At 30.2% G+C, this 15,054-nt stretch overlaps 1 protein-coding gene across 2 annotated transcripts; it reads left to right on the top strand.

Annotated features, from left to right (window-relative positions):
- Positions 1 to 6,096: 6,096 nt before the first annotated feature.
- Positions 6,097 to 13,409, top strand: LOC134714194 (homeobox protein EMX2-like). Of its 2 annotated transcripts, none has more exons than XM_063575437.1 (3): positions 6,097 to 6,677; positions 11,615 to 11,784; positions 13,170 to 13,409. In XM_063575437.1, the coding sequence occupies exons 1-3, from the start codon at positions 6,215 to 6,217 to the stop codon at positions 13,335 to 13,337; spliced, it is 801 nt and encodes a 266-aa protein (XP_063431507.1). In that variant the 5' UTR covers positions 6,097 to 6,214; the 3' UTR covers positions 13,338 to 13,409. The 2 variants fall into 2 exon arrangements, with proteins under 2 accessions (XP_063431507.1, XP_063431506.1); XM_063575436.1 differs by having other exon boundaries at positions 11,612 to 11,784.
- The last annotated feature ends 1,645 nt before the right edge of the window (positions 13,410 to 15,054 follow it).

Raw genomic sequence — 15,054 nt, 5'->3', positions numbered from 1 at the left:
TTAGACCCGAAATGATTTATTACACTTTTACTTTTTAATCTTATCTATTATAAAAAAAAAGGATGAAAAATGTTTGTTTTGAGTATTTTCTTTTACAGAAAATTATGAAACTTGGACAGAAAACGTCTACAGTTGTGCCAAGCAAGAGAATTACTCTTTACCTTCCTTTGCAACGTTAAAAATGTTAGGCGACTTTCAAATATACTACACATTATGCATAAGGTCTAGAAAATATATGAATTGATATGCAACGAAATATGTGAATTTTAATTGAACATTTCCAAACAGGAAGTATGACCCATGCTGTGTGCCTTTTGAGATGATATACCGGTATCTATGTTTTATTAATGTTATAACGACCACCTTACAGTTAATAACATCTTTACATTGAAAGTTTAATAAATCATTATAGACTTCTTACAAACCTGAATGTAGTTTGAAAATTTGGCTAAAACAAAAACATGGGAACTTATTTGCCCATTCAGAAATAACATGGTTAGCAACTTTTTTGCTCCAAAACATAGACTTATTAGGCTTATGATAATTTAAAATATATAAAAATTCAAGTTATGCCAAAGGCAAACGGATATTTGCAGTAACTTGACTTTGAATTCGAAGTAAAGGTAAAATGTAGGTCATAACTGTACGCCACATATCTTTCTTTAGAGGAATCAACCAAAAACAATACATTGTGTAAGCTTGCATACACTCAGATTGTAATTCACATTGATGTGTCCAATTAAATTATTACATGTCTTAAGTGTTCTTTATGTGTAATGTATTCCCGTCATGTATTGTTGTCATTTAAGATGTATATTTAACATTGCTATAAAGTGCGGAGGTTTGGCTAGCCAAAAAAAAACAGGTTAAAAAAATGTTTTTTACCAAGTCAGGAAAATTGCAGTGATTAACTAATAGTTCGTTTCTATGTAAATTGCATTGTTGTTTGTTATTTGTTGCACTTTCGTGTTCTGTTGTTTCGTTGTTTTACTCTTATAGTTGATGTGTTGCATTTGGTTTTAGTTTGCAGTTTGTAATCTGGATTTTTCTCTATCGATGTATCATGACTTTTGAACAGCAGTAAACTACTATTGCCTTTATATAGCATCATAAGTATGATTACTCATTTTCTCAAACTAAAAACAAAATTTATATCTTAAATAGATTTAAAGTAAACTGAATTTGGTTTCATTTTGCTAAGAAATGAAAACGAACAGAAAACTACTACCTTCATGAAATAGGTTTGATAACCAGTTTTGTCTAATTGAAAATATATGATCGCATTGCCATTAGTGATCAGCATATAAGTTCAAATATAAGTTATATTGGTGATCTGTTGTGTTGCATAAACCATCGAGATTTTCTCTGTGCAATGATAAACTTGATATCTTAGTCCAAAAAAGAAACCTTTGAGAAATTAAAATATGTGCGACGATACTTCAAAGGAAAGATTCATTTATTTAGATATAGGAAGATGTGGTGTGAGTGCCAATGAGACAACTCTCCATCCAAATAACAATTTAAAAATTAAACCATAATAGGTTAAAGTACGGCCTTCAACACGGAGCCTTGGCTCACACCGAACAACAAGCTATAAAGGGCCCCAAAATTACTAGTGTAAAACCATTCAAACGGGAAAACCAACGGTCTAATCTATATAAACAAAACGAGAAACGAGAAACACGTATATATTACATAAACAAACGACAACTACTGTACATCAGATTCCTGACTTAGGACAGGTGCAAACATTTGCAGCGGGATTAAACGTTTTAATGGGCCCAAACCTTCTCCCTTTTTCTGAAACAATAGCATAACTGTCTTTTTTGGATTCGATCGTCACTGAGTCTTTTGCAGACGAAACGTGCGTCTGGCGTAAATAAAAAAAATAAATCCCGGTATCTTTGATGAGGTTATTATCCAACACAACAGGCTAATATAATATTGCACCCTCACAATCCGCAATTACTATTATCGCAGATAGTATCAGTTCTATATGAAGACATGGAAACATTGAGAGCAATGTACAAGGTCAGAGAAACGAGAAGTAAGATTAATTGCTTTCTAAGTTGTATTCCATTTTGAATAAGGATGCAATCACTTTGCATAAAGTACAGACTTTTAGTATTTGCCTATTTACCGTTAATTTGATTTGAATTTAATCATGTTAATGAATTCATTGCATCCTTTCAGGAATTTTGTATATTATAATAAATAATGAAATTCTTTTGTATAACGTAAGCTGTATGTCTGTTCTTGTATTTTCATATTCGCAATCTGTGGGCGTAATTCAACAATATTATATGTTCATTAATTTGTATTTGAATATGTTAAAGTATCAATCATTTCGAATCATTTGACATTGTAAAAAGGATCAAGCTAACAGATGTTTTGTGTGTATGGTTAATTGCCCTGATCACTACTTATATCATAATAGATTTATAACAGTTTATATTTACTAACAGGGATTGATTTTATTATTATAAAGGCAATGTTGAGTATTGTGTACTACAAATTTGTAGCCTGTATAAAAGATCATTCACTTTCTTTAATGATGGCATAATATAATGTTAGAAGCAACACAACTCAACCGCATATACATGTATACTAAATGTATATGCGATTGAAATTGTTGTTCTTGAAGTATTATATATTATACATATTACTCGACCTCGGATGAGTCGTAACTCGGATAAGTCGAATTCTTTCAAACGGATACTTCGATTACGACTTAAAGAGGTTTTATAAATTGTGCAATAACAGATATGTTTACTTCATTTATCTTATCTTTCATATTTATTTATTTATTAGAACTTTTAGTTGTTTGATTTCGTGTCAGTTTATATAACTGAAATTAAGTTTCAGCTAATCTATTTGAATAAGGTACATCCATATAAAGTATTAAAATGGACATCCATGATATATTATTTCGTGAACATACTGTCCTAAATACTTGTTTTTCATTTTCGGAAGGCTGTTGGCCTTGCTGTAAAAGTGTAAGGTTCTCTATTAATATGATGCAAAGCTTGTGTCCCTCCTCTAGACAAATACGGTCTACTCAAAGTGTTTGACAAAAAACTATCTAAATTGTATCAAGGTACTCTAAAGGTAGATATATAATGTTTTTTTACAAAGAAAATTGTCGAATACGTGTATATATAGAACTAACTTTGTAAAGTTGCTGTATAAATATGATGCAAGTTCGAGCATAGAAACAGACGAATATTTAATCGAGTGTCGAATTGTTTTTTTCAACATTGTCAACATTGTATTAAATCTGTAACGTATTATAACAACATATGGAATACTATGTATGTGAGAGAATGAACGTTAATTGCATACACAATGATGTGAATGAGTTTGATTACTTGCAAATCGGAATTTTGAATACTGCATATTCTCCATATTATATTAACAATGATTTTTGGTAGACCAGTCTACATGCCTAATAACCACAAAGCATTTGATAATACATTTTATCATGGCGCCTAAGCATAATAACTCAGAACCGTGCGCGTCAAAATGTTTCTGATTGTTCACGGCGAAAAGTCGAAGTATCTTCAATGAGTTTATCTGCAATGTATAACTGAGTATTGCAATTTTTGTAATTGATTACGTTATTCTGGGACCATATCCACAAATATTATTAAAAAATCAGAATAGTTTGTGAAGCATCGCATTAAAGGTTGGTAAATTCTTCTCCTTAAAATAATACAAATTGATTTAAAAGATACTAGGCTTCCTTTGATAGAATATTCTTTTTTGGGAGGGATAATCATTTGCTTAAACTTATTTAGTATCCTAGAAATTATTTCTTAAATCGTCTCCACGATTTTAATATAACGCAAAATCAACAACAACAAAAACCCAGTATATATATTAATTACTATATTGAAAATTATTTTAAACTATTATACAATAAGTAAATGTTCAGTCTAAACATTCTATGAAGCAGAAATCAAACTGGGTTGGAATGATTTTCGTCCAGTATAAAAGGCAACTAAGATGCAAAATTAAAGTCTGAGAAGTATGGATTGAAACTGCACATAATACAGGCGAGCTAAATAATAAGATATGTTGTGTTAGTGGAAAAGTCGGACAGTATCTGTATATGAAATATGAACTTAAATATAAGTAAAGAAGTTAAGAACAGTCCATCCATACACGGAATATATAATTCAAGTTTATGGTATTGGCTTTGCTCATTGTTGTTTTGATCGTATGGTGCCCTGTAGTTGATATTTTTATGTAATTTAGTATCTTATAAAGAGCTGTCTCATTGGCAATCACTCCACAATTTGTTCATATTAAAACTAGAAGACAAAATTTGTGGCTATCTTATTTCCGAATAAGTGTTTTAAAAACAAACTGGAAAATATTGATATAAAATATGTATGTAGCAATATTTATATAGTTCCACAAAAAGAAGTAGGCGGCTTTACCGTTTAATGATATGAAATCAGATTTTTACATTCCGATTTTTCTTATTATCATTAAGTTTTTTCCTTAAAGATACATTTAACGAAAATAACCACTTTTACAAGAATTTGTCGATGTTTACATGCCTCCACACAGGTGTTCAAAATTTCACAGAAATTAAATGACATTAACCTGGTATTTATTTCTTTAGTACGATCTAGTTAGCAATGCCAAACGGGTACAGTGACAGCCTAATAGGTACTTTCCATCCCTAAGTCGTAAAATGTGTACCCATAGTTGTATAATCTAGTGATATGCACCTTCATATACTCACAACAAATTTAATAGTTTTAAAAGTAAAACATGATATATTTAAAAGGGGGTAATTTTATAAAGATAATGACTTATTAGCGTAAAATTGGCCTTAGTCATTGTAGCCAAACTGGGTATTTTCACCTGTTAATGATACAGTATGAGTTATAACACTGGAATATGAGATGTTTTCGTGCTAACAACCAGTATCACATTATGAGAATGTACCTTTAGAGTTATTTTCTGTTTAACGTTAAAAAAAACTATTTCTAGTATGTAAATCGTCGGAAAGAGAAGATTAAGTTGAGGGAATATTTTTACATTAATTACACTTAATAATACAATATTGATAATTCAAATATTTATTATACCTTATATTTATTCTGCTTCAGCTGAAATGATACAGAAAAAAATGTTCAATCTGAAAAATGGAGAATAATAAAACCAACTCGCAATTTTCCCAATCTTATTTTAAAAGGTTAGTTTCAGTTCCCCCCAAAAAAATCAGTTGGGTCTTCTTTTATACTTTTTACATTGTTCATAATGATACAGACGTAAAGTAACCCAGGTTGAAGCATGTTTTACTATTTAAAACCTATCAAAAAAATAATTTCAATTTTTCATTACATCAACTTAGATATGAACTAAAGACAGCTTTATGTGCAAAAAGGTTTTCACAATTATATCATTCAACAAACATTAGTATCTTGCATGCTAAATGTCAGATTTTATGCGATTAGTATAATATTACCGATTTTTGTCAAAGACAATTATTATTCGGTGCTTTCAACCAAAGTGATAATTCATCTTTGTTCAATGATAACTCTTGAGTTTATTTGAAGGTTTTTGAAAAACAAACTCAATATTTATTTATCTTACAATATATTATAAATTTCATAGTTGACGCATTTTCCATTATATCTATATTTCAAGAGAATAGGTACAATTAAAATACAATATAAATTTTAATTTTAATTTTAATTTTACATTTAATTATATTTAAACAAGGTGTATGTATAAACCACGGTCTGGATATGTTCGGCTTTTAACATATTTATTTCAATTTTAAGATTAATTTAATTTAATCAACTTTAGCTCAATAACACACGGCCATTTGCTAGCTAAAGGTCGCGATTTGTTTATTGAAAATAAGTGATAAAATCATAATGTTGAATTCATTATTGGATTGTAAAATTAAATAAAGCTACTCTGCCGTTATCGTTAAACCCGCCTTCTCATAAATAAATAAAACTGTAATTGGATAAGCAATACTGGGAGGTACTTCGATAGCAGGAATGCTGAACAATCTCCGCCTTCTTAAAAACGACAGGCCACTACTTCTGATTTATTGTAAACATAATTACAATTATATATTTGCCATTCTGTGGGTAAAAAACAAGTTTCTGATACAGTATAGATCAGTAGTTATATCAAACTTTTTCTCTACTAGGTGATGCAAATATTTTAATAGTTGAATCGTGTAATGGAGAGAACGACGAAGAAAATGTCGGGATTCACAATAGATTCTATAATGGGAAAACAATCAGAAAAAGTGGAAAAACCTCATCAAAAAGAACAACATATTAGACATACTGAAACTGAGTTGCACGTGCGACAACGACAAGAACTGCTTGAAATGTTAAATGAAAGAAAAGAAACACTTGCGTCTGCTGAAGAAGCGATGCTCCGTCACGATACATCTCACCCGTATCATACAGCATCCCAATCACTAAAACATTTACATGACGTTTTATCTGCTGGTGCTACAGGGACTTATTTAGCGCCTCGTGTTTGTCGTCATCCATTATCAAATTTGAATTTACACTCACTTGGAGTACCACCACAGATTCCTCAACCTTCACCCATACATCCATTGGTCCTGAACTCGGGCAGACATCTTCACCCGTGGGACAGATACCCGGGCTATTATTATCCACGGTACCCTGGTAAGTATTGAAAGTTAAATGCTAAATAATGTAAACAGGTTATACTAAATTAGATATTTACACGCTCTTCTGCAATAACTCCATCGGGAACAATCATGTCAAAACTTTAAAATGAATAATATAGACTGTATAGATCATATCAATTAGAAATACACAAAATTTGAATTTTGATCAGAGGTTAAATGCTATGGCTTTAGGAATTGAGTTATATTTTTTCAAATAATATCACAAAACTACATCATTTACATTGTGTTCTCTGAAGCTTTTGTATTATAATAAGATAGAACTTACCATATAAATCCTTGGTTCTATGTTCAGTATTTGGACATATAAAAACTGAATAAAATGGGGAATGTAAAAGAGCAGAGTTAAGCACCTTTCAGGAAGCTTTAGATTATGAAACTGTCGAAATTGGTTCTAAATCATCTAAAATACAAACAACAAAAATGAGAAGATTATTATATAAGTTATATATACAGAATATACCGTGTACCATATTGTGATCTCTACTAGAAATCAATCATTTAATTATATAGGTTTATATTTATTCTTTTTTTATATATATATTATTTACATTATTTATTTATTTAATTTCATTTATTTTTTTAAGAATTCACAAATATTCCAATAAAGGAATTTTACACATTTTATAAATATTTTCTTTTTTTATAACCATGAACTCACGTCGCTATTTTGTTGTAGTTTGTTTTATTATATATAACTATGTACTGGCACATATAGGAATAGCTAAAACGTGTGTGTTCTAATATCTGAATTGTCTAAAATTTCATAATGTGCCCCATTAGTTTTAATTATCACCGAAACAAAACTATTTGATGAGTATTATCATTTAGAATTATATTTAGAACTCCTATATGGGTTCTTCTATTACAGTACTCCACACGAAGACATTATAATACCCATATCTGATTCTTTTTTTACGAGAGAGAGGAACTCCTCCCCTAAAAATCCGTAATATATCCCTAATTTTAGACTCATTAAGAGATTTAAATCAATTAGTTGTAACTCATCATATTGTTTTTGCACAGTAATATACATATTTAAGCAAAGAGATAAGGAACACTTTCCGTATCAAATGAAACTACGGGTCCAAAATGTCTGTTTAATTGAATATCAGAATTTGTGAACGGGTCACCTAGTGTCACTGCTTTTATCAATTTAAAAGTCCATATAAATATTTCATCATTGAAAAAAAACTTAAGACCTTTGACAAAAGACAATATATCGGTACGTTTCAAGGTTCTCCCATTCCCGACAAACTGGTAAAAATCATTACCGTTCGTAATTGAAACCTTCCTAAGGTTATTTCGGAACACCCAGAACGTCCAATGAATCAGCTCAGAACTTCTTTTGGGAATTTCAATACCATTCGTACATTGAAATAAGTTTTGCACCTTATTTCATTTTCTTTGAAAACGAATTTAAAGGGTTTCTAATTCACTTGAAGTATTACAAGTAAAATATACAAGTAAAATGTAGCATTTTCTCAAAAGTATTTACTTATATTTTAAATACTTTTTGTTTGATGTTTTATTCGATACCCATTTGCACTGTCCATTTTACCTTTTTTTTTTTTTTTTTACAATAAATTTTCATGAGAGAATTATTGTAAATAACCATTAAAAATTGCCAATACTGTCTGTTTGTAAAAAAAAGTAATAACTTACATCAATTATTACACAAATGATTTTAACCTCGCAACCTTTTTTGTTGTAACGAGAGAAAATTTTAAAATAATGTAACGAACAATAAAAATCTATAATTATCGAATTAGTATATTCATATAATGATGTTTAAATTGAAAAGATTTAAATGGCGTGCTTCATCAATAGTAATTTACATCGTTGATGAGCATTCTTTCATTATTCTAAATGTTCCCGAACAATAGTTTTGTTAAAATTTGAAAAGTAATTTGGGATCATAAAATTAAAAGAGTTCTAATATGTTTGTTCTGCTACATCAACCCGTCCCCAATACTAGCAATTAGCAAGAGTGATCGATGATCGGGATCACAATTAAATGTTGATCAATCGTTTAATAAAGAATTAAAGTGATGCAGACTTGATAAAGCTTTTAGTACAAGGTGAAAATGTAAATAATATAAAAAAAGACTCAAACGTATAAATGAACATCGTCATGCACGGCTTTAATCACAATTAACAATCAAACATTAGTTTTTAAACGGTTAAAATTCTTTCTAAATATAATTTATTAACATAAAATCGTTTTATCCATCCTGGTAATTTTTCTAGTATTCCATATATTGAAAAGAAAAATGTTGATATTTTTTATGCACATAGACAGTTATGTTACATGTACTTGCCATTGAGCTGTTTGTTTTGATATATATCTGGTATTCGGATATATCAAATGTATTCTTTGCGCCACACTCTTTGTGCCACTGCTGCTTTTGCGATATATCATTTTGAAAATTATATGTATCTTTCCGTACATAAAATTGGCATACAACTGCCGCAAATACTAATACAATTTAGAAACACTTGAATTTTTAGAAATTTCCTATGAATGATGGATGGACAGATTTAAGATATTACGCAATTGTATTTTATTATTTGCAGAATAAATTGATAACACACAAAAATAAGTCAGTGAAGCAATTAATAATAAGAACATAACAAGAGAGTTGAGTTTCAAATCATCAAAAGTAATTGCACAATTGTTTTTAAAATATAATTTAAAAAAAAATCAATTTCTAGATTGCTATTTTGTTGCAAGCTGAACTAACTTACAAATGTAGTCTATCTCGGATGCATGCAATGTCGCCGAATTTCCCATTTATTTGTTATATTTTGTAATATAGAACGTTAAGGGTTGAATGATTAGTAGAAATTAAAATTTATATGTACATGTTATTTATATTTTTAACGCAAGATTTTTTTTCATTTCACATAAAATTCCTAACTATTCTTCTATTTATTCATTTTATATACATTTTTATTTTTAATAATAAAATGTCAACACATCAAATTATAAAATACATATGCAATAGAGCTTCATGAATAAATCATGGATAAATAAAACATTATGCCGGGCGATCATTAATACGACAGCAGCTCATCGACACATCAATCAAATGAATTTGTATGTTAAAATTTAAAGGAACCACGTTGTTTTTATTTTTATACTTGTCATATTACCAAAATCTTCATTATTACATTAAGGACAGTTAGAATAATTAATCAATTCATATTTTCAAACTCAACTAAAATTTCAAACTATCTCCAATGAAACTGACAATGTTTATAACATGTAATTCATCAACCAGGTATTATCAGAAAAAGAAAATGTTCTGTTTACACAAATATCAATACCCTTAAACGTGTTACAAACCTATTTATTATGATATTACCATTTAAATAAAACACACTTTGGCCTAAGATTACCATTGCTGTATTATGTATTCAAGTCATACCGAGGTCACGTGATTAACAGTAATAATGAGACTTTTTAATGTGAGGTCAGAATCTCTGTGCGACAGCTTCACTAATTAGGAAGAATAAAACTGTCACACGGACAAGGCATTTATCAACATGGATATATTTAATTTTTATTCGGCAAAGTCAACTTCTCTTAAAAGCTATATTGTAGATAAATCACATACGTAAGCACACCAAAAGAACGAAGGTGTATGAACTGACATCAATTTTTACTGACTGTATTAATTAAAATCCCCTTCTCTTTGTGTGCATGTTATTGCACCTGGGTCATAAAATACAGATGTGATAATTGCTTTAATGCGGCGTTTTACGTTTCCGCAAATTGGCATTACTTTTCCGCGAAAAAAAGTTGACGTTTCCGGAAAAAAAAGTTTACGTTTCCGCAAATAATTATATTACTTTTCCGGAAAAAATGTAACGATTCCGTGAAAAAATAAATCATTACTTTTCCGCAAATTATTAAGGAATACCTATTGTACGAAAGCAAAGCTATAATAAAAAATGTATAAAGTTAAAGGTCATCATAACATGTAAGTAAAATACATCATTATAATATATGAAAACGTATGTTCATAGATATCTTGATATGAGTTCATAAGTCAGTTCTGGCAGAATATTTGTAGCCAACACGTCGTACAAAGTCCATATTAGCACATTCACCGTTTACAAGTTTTGTATTTTGTTCAGGAAGGAAGTCCATCTTCTCCTTTTCATATTTCCGAATGGGTGCTTTTACAAAGTCAAATATGGTAGGATGGCTAGCGTAAAACTGCTCGTTCAGGTAGGCACGGAAAGACTCGACACCATTCGTTGTTTCTTTTCTCGGGGTCAGGAGGTGATGTCAAAATGGTTGGTGGAAATCTCAATTGCCATCTATAAAAAAATCCAGTAAATAATCGGCAAACCTCATGCATTTATCGTCAGATGGAGCATCGGCAACTAATTCAACAAAGCATTCTTTAATCATGTCAGTTGGCAAGTAAGCCAAACCAAATATTTATCAATGAAGTTTAACTCATCCTTAATCAGAACATTTTCTTTATTAAAAAGAAAAAAGAAAAAAATTATCATATATGTACATTCACATCTTTATAATTTACCAGGTAAATTTGCGGAAAAGTAATAAATATAAATTGCGGAAACGTATACTTTAAATTTGCGGAAACGTAGTATTGGGATTTTGAAAAATTAGCGGAAATGCAATACGCCCCTTTAATGTCACCTTGCTTATACAATTAATAATAAATACACCTCCGTGGTGATACTAGTTTTAAACTATTATTTAGTACTTGTTTTATTTAATTTAAACATTGGTATATATTTTTTTAAACATAATATTCCTAATGATCCATACCACCTACTTGACAGTGGATATTGAGCAACACTAACCATTATTTTCGCTAATACAAAACAAAAAATGTCAATAATTTAGTTTAATTGTGTTTTTGTTTTCAGTAGCCGCAACACCAAGCTTTTTATTCCAACCATACAGAAAGCCAAAAAGAATTCGTACAGCATTTTCACCATCACAACTTTTACAACTTGAAAAATCTTTTGAAAAAAGTCACTATGTAGTCGGACAAGAAAGGAAAGATTTAGCTGCAGAACTTAACCTTACAGAAACACAGGTTAGTATTGTAAATTTGTTCTTTTAAAAAAATTTAGATCTATCATTAAATAATAATGATAATACGTATTGCAATGGACTGCAATATTTTTACTCATTTATGGATGCCAATTTTCTTGGAGGCTAGGATGACGAAAAACAGTTAAGGTATATGTGTCTATAACAGAAAAGTACATATCACGTTAATATATATATTTGTTTAAATAAATTATTGTATTGAACATTTATGGTTAAGTTGAAATTATTAAACCTATCCAAAGTGTTGTTATCGTGCTTGCAGGTGTGTGTATATACGAGTTGAGCAGATTCACAGATGTGCAACTCTCTATGCGTTCATCGTTTATCATTCGGCTTTTCATTAATCTATTTACTTTTCATTAGAATAGTAATACATCTTTTAAGTCACAACCTAAGCGTTAGTTAGAAAAGGTTAATGGTCACGGACTATTCGAGAGTCAATTATTTGTTACAATCAACCGATAACATTTGCAGACGATAAAACAGTTATATAACACGTTCCTCTGTTCGTCTTTGAAATTTTGTTTCAAATTCTCAAGTGGCTTCTGATACAATTAGAATTCGATCAAATGTATTATCTTTTTACTTTATAATGATATCATTCAAAGCCCAATTAAAGTATAATCGGATGCAGACTTTCAATTACTTTCCGATATTGCTTCTAATCGTCAGACCGTACACTGATAATGACACCATCTTGAAATAGCTTTATAGAATTTAGAATGAGTCCACAGGGAAATGGTAAAGTAACAGTTGTTGCTTGCATGCGCACATGAAAAATGAACATGTATATGTGATAGAGAGAAATAAATTGGCGGTTGATGTTCATATGAAAGATATGGAAAAAATCCCTAATATAACTACACTAATGTTAATGATGTTAATGCACTTGAATGCAAGCTAGTTAAGTTGCTGACATATACACTACTAGTTCAAGCATTTGTCTTCTATTAATATTTTGATCAACTTCTGTAGAATTTATACTAAATTTTTATACTTTGTAAATCCGGGTCCTTATATAGCTTGCTAAATGGTAAAACTCGCTAAATATTGATGTCCGATCAGTGACATCAGCTGTCTCACTGCCAATCAAACTAGAAGAGCCTGTTTAAAATCTTTACATATTTAGTTATTTGATACATAACCGGGAAACGAAACATTACATTATGCCGAGCGATATCAAGTTCTGTCAAAAAGAAAAGCATTTCATGGTATATCAAAAGGAATAATGTTATAATTTAACAACCTTTGTACGCATACTGCAAAAGTATCTTATGAATTTGTTTTTACATTGGTCAATTTTGTGTACTTTGACACTTCATACCACTCTGATGAATAACAATAACAAAATTCTAAATTCATTTTCAGGTTAAAGTATGGTTTCAAAACAGACGTACAAAGCATAAAAGAGTGAGTTCTGAGGAAGGAGACGGCATACATTCTGCAGCCTCACCGTGTTCAGATGAGGCACGGGAGAGTGACTGTGATTTAAGTGATTTTGAAGACGCTAATCCAGACGTGATGTGTCATTCGTGAGACAAAGTAATGAAATTGTTATGTGATTCTGTGATTGAAGTTGGACGGGTATGAACTATATGAAATGTGCAATATATTATATAAATGTCTCTTTTATTAATAAATGTATATGAAACAATGAATAACTGGCTTTTGTCAGAGACTATCTTGAACTCTTGGAGTCTTTTGTTTGTGTAAGTTGTTTTGTTGCAGTCTCATTATTGGGGCACATCTCACATCATATAAGCGCATATCGATCTCTCATATCATTGGTCTATTTAAAAATTAAAAGAAGACTAAAATTTAAACTTTTATTAAGTCAATGACACGTTCAATACATTTAACTCCCTTAACTCGAAGGATGAACTTCAGTATGTAGTTTTGTGGCCTACATGTTGCACTTTAGCACTTTCTCAATCATAAAAATACAACCTTCATATAGTTTGGTTTATTAAAAGTCCAAACATAAGTATGCCAAATTGACCTTTGCCTGTTTTCTCTTCTTTGGTCGGTTTGTTGTCTCTTTGACACATAATTTGACACATTAACCATTTCCATTCTCAATTTTAATTTTATAGATTGTGAACTAGCTAAGAATATATTTTTGTGTGTTATAGACCAATATGTATGCAACATAAGGGCAGTAACTCTATTTAAAATGAAATGATACAAAAATCAATATTTTTTAAATCTCCAAAATATACACTAGCCTTAAATAGACAAATAGTTAAACAACATAGGGGGAGTAACTCTATTTAAAATCAAATGATACAAAAATCAATATTTTTCAAATCTCGAAAATATACGCTAGCCATAAATAGACCAATAGTTAAACATTATAGGGGAAGTTACTCTATTTAAAATGAAATGATACAAAAATCAATATTTTTTAAATCTCGAAAATATACGCTAGCCATAAATAGACCAATAGTTAAACATTATAGGGGAAGTTACTCTATATAAAATTAAATGATGCGAAAATAAATATTTTTTAAATCTCCAAAATATACACTAGCCTCATACGACCTTTATCAACCGACGTATTTTTGTATCAATTTTTTTTTCAAAAACCGCATTCCATCAAACTATTAAAACAATGGCACATAAAAGAAGGAGAAGAAATGTAATTTCAATCATTTAGATGGTCTTGCAAGGATTATAGTAAAATAAAATACAATATTTTAGACAAGCAAGACCATACAAAGAGCAAATATCATAAACACAAGTGCCGTCTATTATCTTGCTGTAAGAATGAAGAACAGCGAGGGTTTAATGAGGTATACAAATATGGAAATTTCTTGATCTCCATCCGACTGGCATTAAAACGCTCGCCAAAATTGGACGATCATTTGGTTGTGCGGGATGTGTGAATTCGCAACCACATCTGGTTATAATAAATATGTTGGATCCGATACCTCATGTACGAAAAGTACCTATATGTCTGCACGTTTTAAGAACCATTCATACAAATCTGAAGAGTCCGGGAGTTGTTTGTTGCAAGGCTCTGTTCCTATCCATTATCCTCCATTTGCCAAAGATATATTAAATTTACCGCTCCTTATCCTTGCCATCCTACCTCTGATAGTTATTGTTAAATTGGCCTAAACATACTTGAAATGTTTGCCACTGGAAGTAAAGTAAACGATAATAAGTCTATAATTAGTGTTGGAAGTCATACAGCCATTTAGGGGAAAATGTGTTTAACATCGGAAATTGCTTTCTTGGATAAATTGATTTC

The sequence above is a fragment of the Mytilus trossulus genome, chromosome 4 (assembly GCF_036588685.1).
Source record: "Mytilus trossulus isolate FHL-02 chromosome 4, PNRI_Mtr1.1.1.hap1, whole genome shotgun sequence".
NCBI classification, from domain to species: Eukaryota; Metazoa; Mollusca; class Bivalvia; order Mytilida; family Mytilidae; genus Mytilus; species Mytilus trossulus.
The sequence above is the reverse complement of the archived record's forward strand: the minus strand, read 5'-3'. Positions and strand labels throughout refer to the sequence as shown.

What these genes read in the sequence shown, in the direction of transcription:
- LOC134714194 (XM_063575436.1), top strand. Translation starts at nt 6,215, where the DNA reads ATGGAGAGAACGACGAAGAAAATGTCGGGATTCACAATAGATTCTATA. An exon ending in TTATTATCCACGGTACCCTG is followed by an intron (nt 6,678 to 11,611) that starts GTAAGTATTGAA and finishes TTTTGTTTTCAG; the next exon opens with TAGCCGCAACACCAAGCTTT. An exon ending in TTAACCTTACAGAAACACAG is followed by an intron (nt 11,785 to 13,169) that starts GTTAGTATTGTA and finishes ATTCATTTTCAG; the next exon opens with GTTAAAGTATGGTTTCAAAA.